General features: G+C 39.3%; 1 protein-coding gene across 9 annotated transcripts in view; it reads right to left on the reverse strand.

Annotated features, from left to right (window-relative positions):
- Window positions 1-19,869, reverse strand: part of DOCK3 (dedicator of cytokinesis 3) — a 299,241-nt gene that overhangs the window by 93,794 nt on the left and 185,578 nt on the right. For all 9 annotated transcript variants that reach the window (XM_032458413.1, XM_032458418.1, XM_032458411.1 and 6 more), the window contains 2 exons: window positions 9,641-9,729; window positions 4,261-4,386 (listed from right to left, as the gene is read on the reverse strand). In XM_032458413.1, coding sequence (XP_032314304.1) covers window positions 4,261-4,386; window positions 9,641-9,729 — 215 coding nt within the window. The remainder of the gene's footprint in view (window positions 1-4,260; window positions 4,387-9,640; window positions 9,730-19,869) is intronic.

The following is a 19,869-nucleotide window of genomic DNA, read 5'->3' on the forward strand; positions in this document are numbered from 1 at the left end:
AGTCATCCCAAAATGTGAGGCTGATGAAGGATTAATAATGTACATGACATCCCACCCGAGTATTGCAACATTCCATGAAACAAATGAAGATGGAAACAAAGCAGGCAAAAAGCAGACAGGACACACAAAAGCAGGAACTTACACCCAACTATCTTCATCTCTGCACCAGAAAGAAAGGGGCGAGAATGAGGGGACAGCACAGAGAGAAACAAGAACAATTAAGACAAACAGGAAAAGAGAAAATAACCTCACTTGCAGGTTGGTGATGAAGCATGCACTTTTTATCAGGGGTCAAAACAAAGGACAGAGTGTATTTCTGAGCACAAGGGCAAGAGTCAGGGGGCTCCCTAGAGGGATGCCATGCCTGCATAGCTTGCTGCCTTCTAACCGGTAAGGTCAGGGCAACACAGAGAGGAACCCAGGGAGGAGCTTGTGCCAGGTCTGACTCAGGGAGGAGCAAAGCATCCCTAAAGCAGACTACTCTGTAGGACCCAGTTCTCAAAGAGGGTCCTAAACCAGCAGCATCACCATCACTCGAAAGCTTGTGAGGAATGCGACTTCCTGGGTCCCACCCCAATCCTGCTGTATCAGAAACCCTTGGGGTGGGCTCAGCGATCTGTGTTTTTCCAAGCCTTGCTGGTGATTCTGACACTGAAACTAGAGAACTACTGCTTTAGGAAACACTTAGTCATCAGCTAGAACACAATCAAGGGCAGGTTTCTTCTGACAAGACAGAAGCTCATTTAACTAACTATGAAAACTTGGCCCATATCACCCACAGTTAATGACATCTTGAAAATTCAAGACTTAGAAAACAAGTTAAAATGTTGTATTTCCCACAAAGCCATGGCAGTGCTCTGTATTTCCACCAACTCCAGGAAACAGACTTTCCAGGAAAGCTAAGAATTAGAGAACTACATAGAAGCTGGTGGCACATCTCTATGGGCTTAGATGTGGTCTGGAGAAGGGTACAGTCTGTTCCTGAGCAAGAGGTTTTAGATCATTCCTTTCAGTTTACAGTCTTCTGGCTGACCGTTTTCTTTAAAGTTTTATTTTGGCTAATTCTGATACATTAGTCACAGAAAACAAAGTTAACTTCAACTTGTTCACCTGAAATGCCTTTCCTGCTCCAGTATTTCCTGCCCATTTTCTTGAAAAAAATCTAAGAAAGGAGTAAAAGTGTACTATGGAGTTATTAGCTTTTGTACTAAACTGAGTCTGGAGGAAAGGAGGAAGTACCCACAGAAATATTGTGATAAATCAACAAAACATTGTTAAGTGCTCAGTTTCAAAATTAGGCTTAAATTTTCTTATCTATTTATTCTTCTGTAATCTAGGATGGCATTTCCTGGATTGATGTGCCTTCTCTTGGACCTCCCAGACCACCAGCAACGGTGCCTTGCCTCTTGCTCACTACCGTGGGTCATGAGCACAGCTGGATGGCCATGGAGTCAGGGCTCAGCTGTGGCAAAGAGCAGTACATCTCCCGTTCACAGCAGTCACGTGGTGTGTACATACACGCTCACGGAAAGCAGTGGGGAGACCACTGGAAGGACCTTTCTCAAAATGGTAAGTTAGATGCCGGGGCGGTTAAAGCCTGTCTGAACTCTGTAACTGTACAGAGTTACAGACAAGGACCTATCTGGGTCATTTAACAAAAAAGACCTCCCCAAATGAGTGTCTGATGGTTTCTGCCAAATGCTGGTAGTTTTAAAATAAGAATCACAGTATATGAATAATTCTAATTTTTCCATTTACTCTAATTTCTCAGACTTAAGTGTTGACATGCTCACAGTTACTGACATAATTTATTTCCTTGTTCATTTCCCATATGTCTGTGTGTCAAAAAGTTGCAACTACTTGTAATGTGGTCATGCCAGCACTGTAAGGGCTGAGGGACCACTGCAGCCCAGGTACAATATTCCCACAGGTAAAGAGTGGGCCAGCTGTAGGTGGAGGCGCAACCTTACCAAGGGACTTCCTGCCACAGGCAGGTTCCCAAGACAGGTTGACCACAGTGTAAAACACTGCTGCACACTTTTCCCACTGCTCCAGCAGGACCTGCAGGGCCAGCCCTATCACCTTGCCCAAGGGTGGCAAACCCAGTCTGATGGTATCTTGGGGTGCATTAAGGGTGCTGTCAATTATTAGCATACAATCCTGAGAGTGACCATCTGTTCAAAAAGTTCTTTCCTCAGGGGGAGAAAGAGTAAAAGAGGGACAGATGCATCAAGAACTGCTTCCTGCCTGTGAATCAATCTTCACTTTCAGCTCCAGCACTCAGTACCTCAAGGGCAGACAACGCAGCAGGTGGTACACTCACAGCTCCAGCCTGCACATTCCAGGACTGCCCGTGTTGCAGCCTTGTGGGACAAAGGGAGGGAAAACCCCGTTAACCTGTTTGCCTCACCAATGCCTGATACTGCTGATTTCCACAGTCATGTCTAACATACCCAAAAGTCCTTTATAAGCCTGTGTGCCAATGATAAAAAGAGATGCAGAGTGCTCCACAGAAAGATCTCTTTCCATAGATGAGGTCTGAATACTGTAACTCTTGAAATTAAAGTTTGCTTTACAAATCTTACTTGTTCTTTTCTAGTCTTTGCTCACTTTGTTTTGATTCTATGACTCTGTGAAGGCCAACAGGAAGGAAATGCCCGAATCTTAGACAAATACCTTCTTAAAAGAAAGAAAAGACTTTAAGTACATTTTTTAAAGAATGTATGACTCCACATCATGAGCCTGGATATCTAATTTTAAAAAGATCACAAGGTCAATTTTGGTAACCACTGATTCTCTCTTCAATGACACATTACCAAGAAGCCAAGGACTATGCCTGGGCTCATCTTTTTCTGATTACCAGGGCAATAGAGGGCTAAGGAATGCTGTCAGGACAGGATGGGAGAAACACCCTGTGGAGGACATCAATCCTACAACAGCCAGATGGGGGCCTTTCATAAGCATGAAGTCTCCTTAACATTTAAAGATAAATATGGAATTGACCGAATGGCCCAGGATTCTTATCCAAAAGTCCCTCCTGTGTGCATGAGCAGGAGATGAAAGCTGTTCACAGCAGCTTGCTCTGCTTTCACAGTGTCTATGGAGAGAGAATGAAGGCAGCAGAGAACAAGTCTGGGCATAATGTGGGCAGTTAGAAGGCAGCCAGTGTTATAATCCATTATATGGGCCTTCCCTACGCTCAGGTCATACTCCTCTCTGGGTACATGCTGGCGAATATTTCCAACAAGAGGATTTTAGAGCACCATGAAGCCAAGTAGGTGATATTTAGACTGGTCACAATCAGTTAGTTCAGTCTAGTCTGGCTTGACCCTTTTAAATAATGGCAAACAAACTTATAGTGGAACATTAAAACTCAAGGGAAGGGGTAGGTCTACTCCTTCTGTAATCCATCCAGACAACCAGCTATTGGCCTGGTCTGCTTTCCCCCTCCTTGTTCACATCTTCTGTGGTTATGAGACCACCTGCCATCCACCTGAGCCATGTCTCTACTGTTCCCTCACTCCCTACAGCCCCTTTGGCTCCGATGGCCTGTTTGGATACACTTCTCCAGCTTCGCCTGTATCTGCCTGACTAGGAAGCATGAACTAGGGACTGATCTGCTGGAACCACACTTGAGGGTCAATGCATTCCCACTCTCTTCCCTTGCTCCCCATCAGGCATTAGATGAAGGGGGTTAAATAATTCCTGAGAAACCGGCCAGGTAGTACTATTCACAGTGCCCAATTTGTACCATTCTGCCTGATCCATTTTCCTAATATATAATTTTTTTTTCATTACAATGCATTTTTCTGATAGAAATGTTATCTGCTATTCCTACATGAATTGGGATTCATTGATACTACAGGCACTATTTTCCTTAAAGAGGAAGTTATTGTGAGGGGATTCTTTTCTAAGAAATGTAATAAAAGAGAAGAGTGTAAAAAGCATCCCCATGAGAAGTTCTGTGTTGAATCCTACCATCTAGTCTTCATAGGAGACAACGAAGCCCAGCTGCTGGACTGTCATGTTGCACTGGTGAATATACGTATATGGGGGCTTCTGGAAAAGAACAAATGCCACAAGAGCCAAAGGAGCCACTGGCTGCAGACCGCAGCCAGCAACCTGACTTCGGCTATAGAGGCTTTTAATGGCTGCAGGGCTCCTCCACCGCACACGTCACCACCCGCTCCACCATAAGAGAAGCACTGGACTCCATCCTCAAACCCTTCTCCCATCCCAGCCCCAAGAAGTTCTGCCTACCTGGCATGATGACATCAGGAAATCCCAATTTTCTTGTAATTGCCAGTCCCCTATTAAATATCATAGGATTTTCTCTCCTAATCTGTTCCATGTCTCCACGAAGAAGCTGCAGAGAAATGATAAGACCTGCAAAAACAAAAGCAGTATCTTACTCAGAACCACACTTCCACTCTGTACTGTAGTACATACAAAGAATCACAGTTTTTTCAGAGGAAAACGTGCAAAATCCAGCATTTTTCTTGAGAAAAATTTTGATATAGAAAGTGGTAGCTAGAATGGAGACAGTAACCAATAGAGTTATAGAATAAGAATGGCCTGGGAATGGAGAGGGGAGAGGGGACAGAGAAGCAGAGAAAGAGAGAAGTCAGACAGAAGAGTCGCAGACACTGATCTAGCAGATCCAAGTATTCTAGTAACTAGGAGCATGTACTCTCACTGCTGGGTCAGGGGAGGAAATACAGTTCTACTGCAGCCAGATAGAACCTCAGGATGATCTCACTGCTTCAGCTAAATGTATCTCCCCAAGAAATCCTGGGCTTATGCCCATGAAGTCCCAGGTGTCAGTAACACCAGGGTCACAGTGCCCTGAAAAGCAGACATATGGTATTCCAGTTGGCATTCTGGTTAGATAATCTGTGTTTGGGATTTGGTCACCCTAAAGTAATTTTTATAACCTAATCACTTGATGGACTCAATTATATTTAGTTTATGAACCTGAAAGGCTGGGGGCCAGAACCCAGACCACAATGATTTCTGCAGAAGAAAGCAGTTTGGGAGGTCCTCATCCCTACACCACAACCTCAGCTCATTTATCTGCAGTATCTTTACACAGCTATCATTAAAATCATATCCTCTGAGTGAACAGGAATCCACTGACCTAGGAGATGGCCTAGCTTGGAGCAGATAGCTAAGGATGAGACATTTTCCAGAATTTGAGATGGCAGTTGGAAGGCAAAGGAAAAAAAAATCCATGAGGGCACTCTTACCATTCTGCATTGGCAAGGATTTATTCAAATACTCACAGACTACCTTCCATCACCTTATTTTCTGAGCAACCAAATTGGCCTAGACATGCCAAGTGCAATTTGTGAGGATGTAGACTGAAGGGGCAAGAAGTCATATGTAGCTTCTGAGCTACTCAAAGAGAACCTGAGGGTGGGAAGGGATAGACTGGGATTTCAAAATGTAGAATAGATAAACAAGATTATACTGTATAGCACAGGGAAATATATACAAGATCTTGTGGTAGCTCACAGCAAAAAAAATGTGACAGTGAATATATATATATGTTCATGTATAACTGAAAAATTGTGCTCTACACTGGAATTTGACACAACATTATAAAATTATTATAAATCAATAAAAAATGTTAAAAAAAAAAAAAAAAGAGAGAGAACCTGAGTAGCTGCTCTCCGGCTCCAAACGTGACCAATAAGAGGGCTTCAGTTTATGCAAGAGAGCAAGTGAAAAGGCACATGAAACATGAAAGAAACCACCAATGAAGGCTATAAAAACTCCATTCCTTGGATTAAGAGATACAAACTACTATGTATAAAATAAATAAGCAACAAGGATATATTGTACAGCACAGGAAAGTACAATCATTATCTTGTAATAACTTTAAATGGCATATAATCTATAAAAATACTGAATCACATGTTGTATACCTGAAACTAATACTGTAAATCAACTATACTTCAACACTTCAATTAAAAAAAAAAAAAAAGAAAATGGAGAAAAAAAACTCCATCTCCTTTTGAAGGGGTTGGGATCCTGGAACTTCTGGATCTCTTTTTTGGTTCTGAAACCCTGGGTGATTAAGGCACATGCCAAATAATGCTAAGGCATGGTTCTCAGGACCAAAGAGCCTCCATGAATAACACAGAAAAGTGACCCACTCACCTACCAAGTACACAACCATCCCTCAGCAACACTTGGTGTTCTGCCACCAACCATCCAGCCCTCAAGTCAAAGAGCGTGAAAGCAACTAAGTCTATGCAATTTCTCTGTTAATCTGATCCCTGACACAAGAAAACTGTTTTCTTACTGAATTTCATCTCAAGTTAGAGACTATTCCATAAGAAAGTAACTGGATAAACTGAAACCTATATGGAACATTGGAGGGTCAGCAACCTGGCCCCAGTTCCTCTTTATCCCCATCCCTTGTGGAAGAGCTGGATGAGAGTTAATAATGTAAATTAATTTTAGCCCAAGATACATAAATAAAGCTGTGCTTAAAAGCCATTAAAAAATATACAGGAAACCAATGCATCAACTGTTTTATTTGCTAAAAGTTGGATTTGTGGCTACATATCTAAGAGGCCAACAATGGAAATGAAGAGCCACACATATCAAAGCTGCACCTAAGAGATCTGTTTACTGCTGGATGACGCATTTACTCTCAGCACTCAAAACCGATATCGCAATTCCTTCTGCATTTTTGTATGATTTGACTTGAGGGGAAAACACTACTGACTTCTGAAACAGAATTGCCAAGGCAATAAGCTGGCCATGACGCTTAACTCAGAAGGGAGAGAGTTTATAGCAAAAAGAATTAATATTTTTAATAAAGATGTATCTTTAATTAAGGCGACTAATAAAGACCAGAACTATCCTTGAACAATCTATGAAATTCTCTGACACAAAGACCCCAGAGTCCAGCAGTGGAAAACCCACGTTCAGAAGCTTGACAATAGAGTGGAAATGCCAGTGGCCTGGAGTATGGAAACCTGGGCTCCTGGTTCAGCCACTAAATCATTTCCTTGAGCTTCAATTTCTTCTTTTAATGTGGGAGTTGAAACACATAATTTCCAAGATCTTAACAAGCTTCCAAGCTAAGCCTTGCCAAGAAGCAGTGAGATACACGCTTCAAAGAAAAGCGGCCTATTTCTCCTTCTGGGTATCCCACAAACACGTGGAGACCTCCACTCACTAGGGCCGTCCTAACTGAGGCTCTCTGAAGCCTGTGGTGCCCCCAGCACAAAGGGAAGTGCTTTTCTAGCTGCTTAAATGGGCAGTATCTGTCAGTTCTGGACAAAAATCACACACACTGAAGACAGCATGGTCCCTTGCTCACTCTGGGGAGTAAGACAAAATTCGACATCTGAATCTGGTGAGGTGATGGTAGAAACTGCTCTTTCAGTTATTTCTTTTAATGTATTATTACCACCATCTCTCATTTAAAATGTTCTCCATGTTTTAATTACATCACGTTCCAAGAACTTGTAGCCAAGAGTAGCTCTTCATAAACCGAATTAAGTAAATAAAGCAAAGAACACTATAAATACTGGTATGAACAGTTTTCCAAATTGCTAGTAACTTTTCTATATTTTAAAAACAAGATTTGCCTCTTGGTTTAGCCTAATTTTAGGTGAAAGATATGGACTCCCTTCCCTCTTCCAGCCACTGCATGTACTTCCTTCGCATCCAGGCACAGACATAAGAGAAAACAGTCACTTAGAAACAAGGAGAGAGGCCCATGCAGCAGAGTTTGAGAATTCAAGGACTTCCAGCTGAGGGTCTCAAACTTTGTAGCCTCTAGTTTGGGGCTGCTCTGAGGACACTCTTAGTTGAAGTATCTCCTGATCCTGATAGAGAAAAAAAGTTTTTCTCAACAACTTTGGGAACTGTCATGCCTTGTAGTGACTTTATGTTGTCATTTAAGACCAATGTTTTATTTACAATAGGTCTGTGGAAGTTAAAACAAAGAAGATTACATAAAAGAGGTTATGAAATAATTTAGAGATTAAAAACTATCAGGAGAAACATAGTTCTATGTAAATTTGATAGCTATCTTAAAGGGTATATAAAAGTTCATAGGCTTTTATTTTTATTTATTATATACGTATTTTTATTGAGGTATAGCTGATGTACAATATTATGTAAGTTTTAGGTGTACAATATAGTGATTCACAACTTTTAAAGGTTATATTCCATTTAGTTATTATAAAATATTGACTACATTCCCTGTGAACTATCCTTGCAGCTTATTGATTTTATACATAGTAGTTTGTACCTCTTAATCTCATGCCCCTATCTTGTCCCTCCCTGCTTCCCTCTTCCCACTGGTAACCACTAGTTTGTTCTCTATATCTGAGTCTTTCTTTTTTGTCATGTTCACTAGTTTGTTTTACTTCTTACATTCCACATGTAAGTGATATCATACAATATTTGTCTTTCTTTAACTTATGTCACTTAGCATAATACCCTCCAACTCTATCTGTGTTGTTGCAAATGGCAAAATTTCATTCTTTTTTTATGGCTGAGTAATATTTCATTGAATTTATACCACATCTTCTTTATCCATTCATCTGCTGATGGGCACCTAGGCTGCTTTCATAATGTGGCACTTATAAATAATGTTGCCATGAACAGTAGGGTGCACGTATCTTTTTTAATTAGTGCTTTTTTTTTGGATATATACCCAGGAGTCGAATTGCTGGATCATATGGTAGTTTTATTTTTAGTTTTTTTGAGAATCCTCCATACTGTTTTCCACAGTGGCTGCACCAATTTACATTCCCACCAATAGTGTATGAGGGTTCCCTTTCCTTCACATCCTCACCAACACTCGTTATTCGTGTCCTTTTTGATGACAGATATTCTGACAGTATGAGGTGGTATTTCACTGTGGTTTTAATTTGCATTTCTCTGATGATTGATGATGTTGGGCATCTTTTCATGTACCTGTTGATCACCTGTATGTCTTCTTTGGAAAAATATCTATTTAGGTCTCATAGGCTTTTAAATAGTGCTTCTAATTTAATTAAGCAATTAATGTTCAGTTTAGAATTAATTCTAATACATAGAACTACACCAAAATTTAGACAGACATTAAACAGTTTTAAAAGAAAAGGAGGGAAAAAGAAAAGGAGAAGCTGAGCTAAGATGAAAGCTGCTTTGAAATAAAGATTTCCTATTTTAGTTTCAGAATGATGGATACTGGCAGACTAATCACTGATTCTCATTAGTGTCAGGCTTTCTTGATGATGCTAACACTGAACAAGAATAGAAAAAGTGATATTGTGTCTTTGAGGGTGGGGCTGGTTATGTGATCTTTGTTCAGAAAAACACAGACTTCACAATGTGACAAACCCTGCAACACCTCCTTTCGCTCTGAATTCAACCAGGAACTCAAGTTACCTTTCAAAGCAAATGGAATCCACAGTAGAAAGAAAAGAAAATGTACCTTGGTCAGAAGTAACTGGGGAAGGTCTCAAATTATCACAAAAAGAAATAGAAGTTGCTTGGGCAGGAGAATAAATGTCTGTAGGGAACTGAACTTTACATATGGCAACAGATCAGCACAAATCAACTGAGGTGTGTATGATCAGTGACTGCAAATGCAACACACAGTCTTCTAGCTGGAGAAGTACATTACCGTGACTGGCACTGGGGGCAGAGTACTTGGCACTGGACTTGCGGATGATATTCTCGTGGATCTGGGACCACTCACTCTCGTTGTTGCACCTGCAACAGAAGGACAGGCGTCATACACATCTGGTCTGACATTCAATGTGTAACACAAAGTCTGAAGGGAAACTAAAGTGTATATTCAGTATATTTTACTAAATTAGACAAGGCTCATTTTCTGTTAAGGCACACAGAAGATTCACATTTGGGGAAAGAGTAGAAACTCTAAAATGAATCTCTGCAAATGTTCTTAAGTGGCAAAAATAGCACTAAAGTAGCACTCTCCCTTGTGATAAGATTTTTCTTTTTCAGTCCCTTACACACACACATACAACTAGGCACTAGAGGAAAGTTCCTGATGGAGAAAAAAATAGTTCCTCTCGACAAGTACTGCTGCTTAGAAACTTCCATGCCTTGCATTGGCTTTATACTGTCATTCAACTGTCATTATAATGTCCCCAAAGAAAATCCTGCTAAGCTCAGAGCAATATGGATATTTGCTTGTGGCTGTATTTCAGCCAGACCAAGATAAAAAGAAAAGTTTGGGAGAGTAGTGAATTTGGTTCATTGTGAAATCCTCTGTAGTCAGAAGAAGGCTTAGCAGAGAAGGCTGGATGACTAAATACGTAACACTAAAGTTCTTTCCTAGGGACTTTGGGATTAGAACAAAAGAGAGAATGGAGGAACAACACTGCACCTCTGTTAATTTCTGACATTTAGAGTCCTCTCCTCTAAAGGACAATTCCAAGAACACTGCAGCCACACAACCCCTTGGTAGACCTTAGGAACAGAGACTAGGAAATAATTCCTTATCCTAATGTAGACCCCTTGATGAAACTGCAATGAGATAAGGGTCATTTCCTGAAAATTCCATGTGACACCATGAGTCTCCATAGCCTTGGCCCTTCCCCACTTCCCCTGTTGGATAAAGAGGACTCACTGACCCTAGAAAACAGAACCCATGCACAAAGAAAAACCCACAGGATCTCTCCATGGTTACTAGAAGTATGCAGTCCAGCACAGCCACTTCCAAGGAGGAATCCCAGCAGGAGTTATATCACATACCATCCAGCAGTGTGAAGCACAACAGGTTTCTAAATAAAATGGTTTGTGTAGAGGCCATTCAGAGATAAAGGAGGTTGGTCACTAGATTAATTTTGTTATTCAATCAGTGGCTCTTCAGACTCCACAGTCAGTATAGATAAGCCTCATTTACTCAGAGATGTTATCACTGTCAAAGACAAGCTCTCACAGTCCAGAGCTTTGAGGAACATTTCTGCTTGCAAAATTCCTTCCAAGCAAAGGAGGGTAGAGAGTGTTCTTTAAAATGATCATTTGTGATTTAGCAACTCAGTTGGAAACCAAAAGTGAGAGGTGCTGGCAGCTGCACATCCAGCCCTTCCTGTCTGACATGCACACTGTCTCATCTCCTCCAACCAGTCAATGCATCAGAGAAGTGCCTGCTAGTGAGGAGTCAAAGACTTGTCTTGCTGTCAGACTTTTGTCACTTTCTAGGTTTACAAAATCAGTAGTTACCATGTTTAACAGAAATCTGACTACAGTTTGTCATAAATAGCATACTCCCTCCTCACATTAAAAGAAGAGTCTTGACTAATGCACAGGTATAATGAACACAGACAATAGTATTGTACTATAGTGGTGCAATGTGATAAATATTGCCTGATTGGCAATTATATTGCAATATATAAATATATCAAAGTAACACGCTGTTCCATCTCAAATCCTTATAAACAAACAAACAGAAATAAATAACAGAAGAATCTTGAAAATTAACTCCTTCCTTCCAATAGGGGTATAATTTTTAGTATTTCTCCAATAAAACACTCACTGTTTCTTTGGCAGTATAATGCAGCTGGTGCTTTATTAACCACATCAACAGTGACAACATGCATTATTTCACCGACATGTACCCTTCCACCCAACACACACAATTCAGATGCCAGACACATGATGGCTTGTCCCTGGTGCGCCTCTCCTTCTGCACACCCCTTAACTACCAGTGGTCTTCACAGATCTGCCTTCAGCCTATTTCCTTCTTATCTTTTAAGCTTTCTGGGCAATCTCACCTGCTCCCATAGTTTCAACCACCACCAAAAGCTGCCAAGCCCCGAAGCAGTATCTCCAGTCAAGAATCACCCCTAAGCTCCCGACCTGCATGGCCACACAAGAGTTTGTCATTTCTTCCACATCTGTCTGCTCCCAGAGTCTCCCTCTCACTGAGTGGGACCTGCTAGTTCACTAAACCAGAACTCTTCCAGCTGTCATCATGTCCTGTAGATTTTGCTATCTTAAAATCTATTACATCTGACCTCTCCTCTTCATGGTCTTGGTCCAGCCATTATCACCTCTCTTTTGGACCAGAGTAATCATCACCTACCTCCACACTGGCTTTTCAATTATTTCCCTTTCCAGAATGCAAGGGAGCTACTCAAATCATCTGAAACTGAGTGGATGTAGTATTATCAGCATATTTTAACCAATCACTAGGATATTTTGTAAGGACAAATTATAAATGTAAGCATTTATTAACCAAATGAGTTGTGATTATAATGAGGCATGATGATGTTATATTCAATCAAATTAATATTTAGAGCATGATTACTGATTTTGATAGTTTTTCCTCAATCATAAGATGCATGAGGGATTGTCACCTGAAAGAGGTCTGTGTGTCTCTGTGGCACTTTCCCCACAGAGGAGACAACCAGCACAGGCAATGAAGTAGTACTTCAACCACTGCATGTCCAGGGATTTTACTCAATGAATAACATAGAAGGATGAGAGATTTTTGGTTTTCTACATGGGCTCTCTAAACATTCTAAAGCATCAGAGCAGGTGTGCAGGTTCTGCTCAACAAAGAGGGTTCAGAATACTCTTCTCATTTACTCATGTGCTAGAGCACAGGTTACTGTGCCCCATTTCCCTACTACCTCCTTATCTTCTTGATTTCTGTGTTTCTTGTAGGTATTCACCCAACTTTCTTCTCATCTTTCTCCAAGGTGGGCAACACAAGAGAGTATTCAAGAAATTTTAAACGGTTATTTGTACGATCTTTAAGTTTGCATTTTTAGAAGAATGCCTACTATAGGCAGGATATGATTGGGGTATTTTCCCATATTTTATTTCACTTAATTCTCATAATTCTGTAAGACAGGAATTATCATGTTCATTTTACACATGAGGAGAGTGCGGTGAAGCTGTAGTCTAAACATAGGTCTGTCTGGTCCCCAAAGCAGGGCCGGGATGGGTGGCCAGAGAGGAAGAAGCTGCAGAGTACTGTGACCCTGAAAGCCTGACTCCTAATCAGGCTGCAGGGTACTTGTCTCCCTGATGTCAGTCAGCATTCCCATTCTGTCTAACTTCACCTAACTGCATGCACGTATTCAGTTTTGACCACAGCTTAAAACTTAATTTAGTGCAAATAATTCATATTAAAATTCTTTTTCCTGGGGCATGACCTGATTTATGTTCCCTTTATTTGACTGAAAGTCCTAATAATCTAGAAAATAGGCAACAATCTACATATTTAGGAACACTACTGATGCTGACAACTGGTTTATGCCATCCTCACTTGTAGTGTAAAAGAAGAGAGAAGCACTGAGAAGGATGAAGAAAAATAGCATACATTTCTATAAAAGTGGCCCAGTTGAACAGAGTCTCTAAGACCAAGTTGACACAGATCAACTAATCTTTCATTCTGGATGGTCTTTCATGGGCCATGAGAAACTAACTGCCTTTTCATTTCTGAAAAATTTATAACTTATACATGTTTATTTTAATACAGTCAATATAAAAGGAAGACAAATAGCATATATATAAATATAATTATAGTGTGTTAGCAGGAATATTTACTTTTACTCCTCTTTCTAGATGGTTAAAGGCTTCCATGAGTAACACTTCTACCTCACCCATCACTTTCCTGGGAGAAGGAGTGACTTCTTTGGCCAGTGCTTCTAGAAGGACCTAACATGAACGTCTCAGTTCTGCCTCTTCCCTCTTTTGGGACCAACCTGTTTTCAGAAAGCACACAATCTCTGCATTGCCAGACTTTAAAAGTCTTTCTAATTCATGGTTAATGTTATTCACAAGTTAGAGTGGGTTGAATAGTAGGCCCTAAAAAGATATGTCCACATCCTAATCCCTGGAACCTGTGAATGTTTCCTTATTTGTAAAAAGTGTCTTTGCAGACGTAATTAAATTGAGGATCTTAAAATGAGATCACCCTGGATTATCTGGGCAAGCCCAGGTTCAGTAACAGATTTAAGATAGACACAAGAAAAGATACAGGCAGGAGAAAGCAGCAATGTGACCACACTAACAGAGACTGGAGTGATGAAGGCCCAAGTCAAGGCATGCTGATGGCCTCCAGAAGCTGGAAGATGCAAAGAACACATTTTAGTCTAAAGCCTCATGAAGGAGTGTTGTCCTGCTGGCATACTGATTTTGGACTTCTGGACTCCAGACTGTGAGAGTAAATTTCTATTGTTTTTAACCACCCAATTTGTGGTAATTTGTCACAGCAGCCATAGGAAATGAATGTGGCTCACATATGTAAACTATGATCTCAAATTTAAGTTTTGTTGCTAATAAAGGTGTCACATTTGTCTATACTGCATATATAATATATCATACACACACACACACACATTATGTACACACACCACAAATTTATACCTGTGTGACTCTACACTGGTACATCCATTTTTAATCTATATTCAATATTCCAATCTTGGAACCGATCTACCGATATCCATTAGCCTCCGTGAACTGCAACAAGTGGCATTTTTATTCTTAGTTTACTAAGCTAAAATTGCTAAATAATTGGGAATGAAAGTTGACGTTTGTCTTGTATCTTTTTTAATATCAGGATGATTGCAAGGTTTTTCCCTTCTGGATGACTAATACGCTAATCGCACTGTGATCAGAGTGTGGCTTGTACTTTGTGGAATTTATGGAAATTTTTTCTATGAATAATTTTTGTAAATGTTCCGTGGGCACTGGAAAAGTTGTATTCTGTTTGTTGGGCAAAATTTTTTTTTAGAGCTGGAAGGACCATACCTAAAGCCTGGTGACTGGGATACTCCAGTCACATTTATTGTCATGGCATCAACAGCACCCTGTTTGATGAGAGCTTCCTGATTTAGATGATAAATTATGCTCACCCTATTTAGAGGTAGGAGAGCAAGTGGCTAAGAGCCGCTTAACAAGGCTGCTCAGGCATGTGCCTCACCACTCTGTGTCCTGTTTCCCCATCTGTAAACAAAAGAGGTAATAACAGCCCACGGTGAATGCTCAATGATGCTGTTATTACCTGTCACACCAACCTTATTCAGATTCTCTCCTAAGTCAGATTTATTTATGTGATTTAGATATTTATCTCCATCCTTAATTTTTGCCTTACCTATCAAGAGGCATATTAAAATCTCTTGCTTTTATTGTTCTTTTATGTTGTATTTCTAATAAACTGGATACAATAATTTCGACTCATTATTACATGCAAAGGTCACAACAATCAGATCTTCACTATAAATTCCACCTTGTATTGGTATAAAGTGCTCTTTCTATCCCTGTGGAGGGGAAAAAGAGCTTTCTGGAACACTGGTGAGTTGGAGGCACAGATGTTGGCAAGGACACCTGGGCTTCTCACTCTGCTTTCTTTCTCCAGCTGAGAAGGTAGGTACGTTAAAAGTAAGTCTGGTCAACACTTCTTTAACTTAAGAACATGAACTCTTAGGTAAGTATCTCCAGAATGGGGTGTGGACCTAAATTTAAGGGTAGCAGTGTATTCACCCTCTACTCTGCAGAGACCAAGTATCAGGCACAGGTTCTGCTATGGCTTGTGGGGTTGAGGGAGGGAGTGAGGCTGTGACGTGTTATATCTGTGCCTATCTGGGCCCCTCTGCTTCCCATGAGAACATGTGTTCCTGGAGGATGAAACAGGAAAACAAATTTAACTTTACAGTGTGCATGTATTTTTTTTCCTGTCAATCCCTGATACTTCTTATACAGTATACTCATTTCACACCTTTCATCTTACAGTTTATTTTTCACCATTATTTTGACATTTGTTTTCATTTTGTTTGTATTTAATTATTATACTTAGCCTGTTTATTCTTAATTTTTTGTGTCTTATTATACTTCTAAGTCACTTATTAATATATAGGTGAATTTTGGTTTTTGCCTCTATTTTGGAAATTTTTACCTAATGGGATTTTTTTCATCTCAACTATATTTCTCATTATAACTGATACAGGCTTTCTACTGTCCTTTGTGCTACGCTTTATGATTTTTAAAATGCACTTTTATAGCAGCTTTTGTATTGTATGGTCTATATTCTTACATGCACCTTTGTGATGAATGATTATACCTACTGCATTTATTTATATTAGAGTTTCCTTTAGGACAGAAATGTGAAATGTCTAAATCTTTACTAATAAAAATATCAATGGAGCCTTTAAATCTGATTTGTACCCTTATTAACATTGGTTACTAAAAGGTATAATAACCCAACAGCAATAGAAACTAAATGCTGACCATAAAGAAGAACAGATACTTTAAAAATAACATGTTCTATAAAGCCTGTGATATGACTTCTATTTCTAATACTTTTTGTTATTGCTGTTTTTGAATCATTACAGATTAAATGAAAGATTAATTTTATTTATTGATTTATTTATTGAAGTCTAGTTAGTTTTCAATGTCAATTTCTGGTGTACAGCATAATGTTTCAGTCATACATATACACACATATATTTGTTTTCATATTCTTTTTCATTATAGGTTACTACAAGATATTGAATATAGCTCCCTGTGCTATCCAGTATGAACTTGTTGTGTATCTATTTTATATATACTAGTTAATATTTGCAAATCTTGAATTCCCAATTTATCCCTTACCACCCCTTTTCCCCCTGGTAGCCATAAGATTGTTTCCTAAGTCTGTGAATCTGTTTCTGTTCTGTAGGTAAGTTCATTAGTGTCTTCTTTTTTCATATTCCACATATGAGTGATATCATATGGTATTTTTCTTTCTCTTTCTGGCTTACTTAACTTAGAAGGATGATCTCCAGGTCCATCCATGTTGCTGCACATGGCATTATTTTATTGTTTTTTATGGTCGAGTAGTATTCCATTGTATAAATATACAACTTCTTTATCCTTCTGCAGATGGATATTTAGGTTTCCATGTCTTGGCTATTGTAAATAGTGCTGCTATAAACATTGGGGTGCATGTATCTTTTCGAATTAGAGTTCCCTCTAGATATATGCCCAGGAGTGGGATTGCTGGATCATATGGTAAGTCTATTTTTAGTTTTTTGGAGAATCTCCATACTGTTTTCCACAATGGCTGTACCAAACTACATTCCCACCAACAGTGTAGGATGGTTCCCTTTTCTCCACACCCTCTCCAGCATTGTAAACTTTTTAATGATGGCCATTCTGACTGGTGTGAGGTGATACCTCACTGTAGTTTTAATTTGCATTTCTCTGATAATTAATGACATTGGGCATTTTTTCATGCGCCTACTGGCCATTTGTATGTCTTCATTGGAGAATTGCTTGTTTAGGTCTTCTGACCATTTTGGGATTGGGTTGTTTGTTTTTTTGTTATTAAGTTGTAAGAGTGTTTATATATTTTGGAAATTAAGCCTCTGTAAGTCACATCTTTTGCCAATACTTTCTCCCATTCCGTAGATAGTTGTTTTGTTTTGCTATGGTTTCCTTTGCTGTGCAAAATCTTATAAATTTAATTAGGTCCCATTTGTTTATTTTTGCTTTTATTTCTATTGCCTTGGTAGACTGCCCTAGGAAAACACTGCTAAGATTTCTGTCAGAAAATGTCTTGCCTATGTTTTCTTCTAGAAGGTTTATAGTGTCTGGTCTTACAAGTCTTTAAACAGTTTTGAGTTTATTTTTGTGTATGGTGTGAAGGAGTGTTCTAACCTCATTGATTTACATGTGGTTGTCCAGTTTTCCCAACACAACTTGCCGAAGAGACTCTCTTTTCTCTATTGTTTATTCTTGCCTCCTTTGTCAAAAATAATTGACCATAAGTCTGTGGGTTTATTTCTGGGCTCTCTATTCTGTTCCACTGATCTACATGTCTGTTATTGTGCCAGTACCATGCTGTTTTGCTGAATCCCTTTATTTCGAATATCACAGCATTGTTTGGGTAAGTTACATTTTCCTCAAATAAGTTCAATCAATGCAAGTTTTAGAGGCTTATAAAGTTTACCTGACAGAATTGGTTAAAAAAGTTTTTAAAGAGCAAAACTACACAGATTTAGTAATTATCCTTGGGTGTAACCTCCAAATTGAAGTGTTGGATATTACTGTAAAACTCACCTTAAAAGCATCACAGTAGCTGTATCATTAAAGTCACATACATGGGACTACAGGACAAATGAAAACAAAGAAATCATCAAGTGTCCAACTGTTCAGCAAATATGTAATTGGGCCTCATGATGAATTTCCAGTGAAAGCATCATCAAGGAGCAATGTACCAAAATCAACTTGACGAAACTGAAAATAATGTACCTTGGAAAACTGTTGTCAGATGACTCAGAAAATGGTTCTAATGATGACAAAGACCTGATGGCATGACTGCACATAAAGAATTTGAATGAAATCTTCCTATAATATCCGAGAGTGGGGAATAAGCAATACTTCTCAATTTTACATAACATATGATTAAGTTCATAAAGTGTAATACACAGTCTACATAATTTAAAATATAACTAAAGTGATAAATTTAATATTCTAAGTAGTTACCTGTATCACTAGGTTGGCCTAAAAATGTTTGTTTGGACTTGTTTCATTCTAAGTTGGACAGTGGTCATCACATATTCAGAGGCATCTTATATTTGGTCACATGAATTATTTATGGACACCCCCCACCCCACCCCAAGGCTGGCTTTAGCTTCTTGGCATTCCTGTCCTTTCATGTTCTAGGCTCCAGGTTCAGCAAACCTTGCACCTGCTTGTGACCCTTGTCCCTCTGGCCAAGAGGAAATATAAGATATCTACATCAGGATGAACTTCATATAGTGGTTATTTATTTGTGATTTTTAAGGCTTCTGGCTCATTAAAAAGGAACATAATTTTTATGCCTCAGCTTCCTGCTGCGATTTTCTTAAAAGGATGTGGTGCCTTCCCAATACATGATATTAAATGTCTATAAAGCCAGAGAAGTGATCATGGCAAAAGACATACAGGGGCCTGAGGCTTGAGATTGACTCTAAATAATGAAAGAAATGATGAGAATGTCAATAACTAATGAGATATTTTGCCAGTTCATTGATTAAAACTATACAAAAGATTTCAAAATTCTGTCCTAGCAGAGGTTAAAGCACTTTCAGCAGCAATTAGTAAACCTTTAAAGCTTCCAATTCAATCAAACATGTCCCCTTAAACTTACTGGAAACTATTACTTCCCCTGAGGGCTGGATTCACTGTGCTAATGTGGATTTAAAATACTAATCATAGAGAAATTCCATACAATACACAAAATCAATTTCACAAACATGCAGTTGGAAGTCTCTGTGAAAGTCTGTTAGTATTGTCAAGTGGAAAAATTATCCTACATTTTAACTCTGTTAGTCCTTCAAAATTTTTTTTAAACTTTCTTCTCTATAAAAACAACTTTCTCTGGCTTTTTAGAACTGATACATTAGACACAGCTCAGAGGAAGAAGCTAAGAAAATGCTACACATGAATCCCACTTCTTACGGAGTGACATGTTGGTACTGAAAGCTGTTGTTTTAGAAGCAATTAGGCCAGTTAAGCTTGACAGCATGATTTCAAGAGGGATGCTGTGCAAGCCCCTATCTGCAAGGAGAAGTTGCACTGAAGCAAGGAACAGCTGATATATGCAAAGAGATGCAATTCTGGAGTACTGTATAAAGCCCCTGCCCTTGTTAAGAATAGAGTGGAGTAAGATGATAATGATGATGATCCTCAATTTCTGTTTAGTCCTTTTCAAAGGGAGGAAGTTGTATCAAGAAGCAGGTCCCAACACCCATCACTGAAGAGATCCTGGTGTACGGAAAGAGTCTGTGACTGATGCATCAAAGGAAGAGAAAATCCACCCAGATTTCCTCTGTAAGTTATTGTTCCAAAGGAAGATCCTCCTCCCATCAAGTACACAACTCTGAACAAAACAGAGTTTAAGGCAAAACA

This window comes from Camelus ferus, chromosome 17 (genome assembly GCF_009834535.1).
Source record: "Camelus ferus isolate YT-003-E chromosome 17, BCGSAC_Cfer_1.0, whole genome shotgun sequence".
NCBI classification, from domain to species: Eukaryota; Metazoa; Chordata; class Mammalia; order Artiodactyla; family Camelidae; genus Camelus; species Camelus ferus.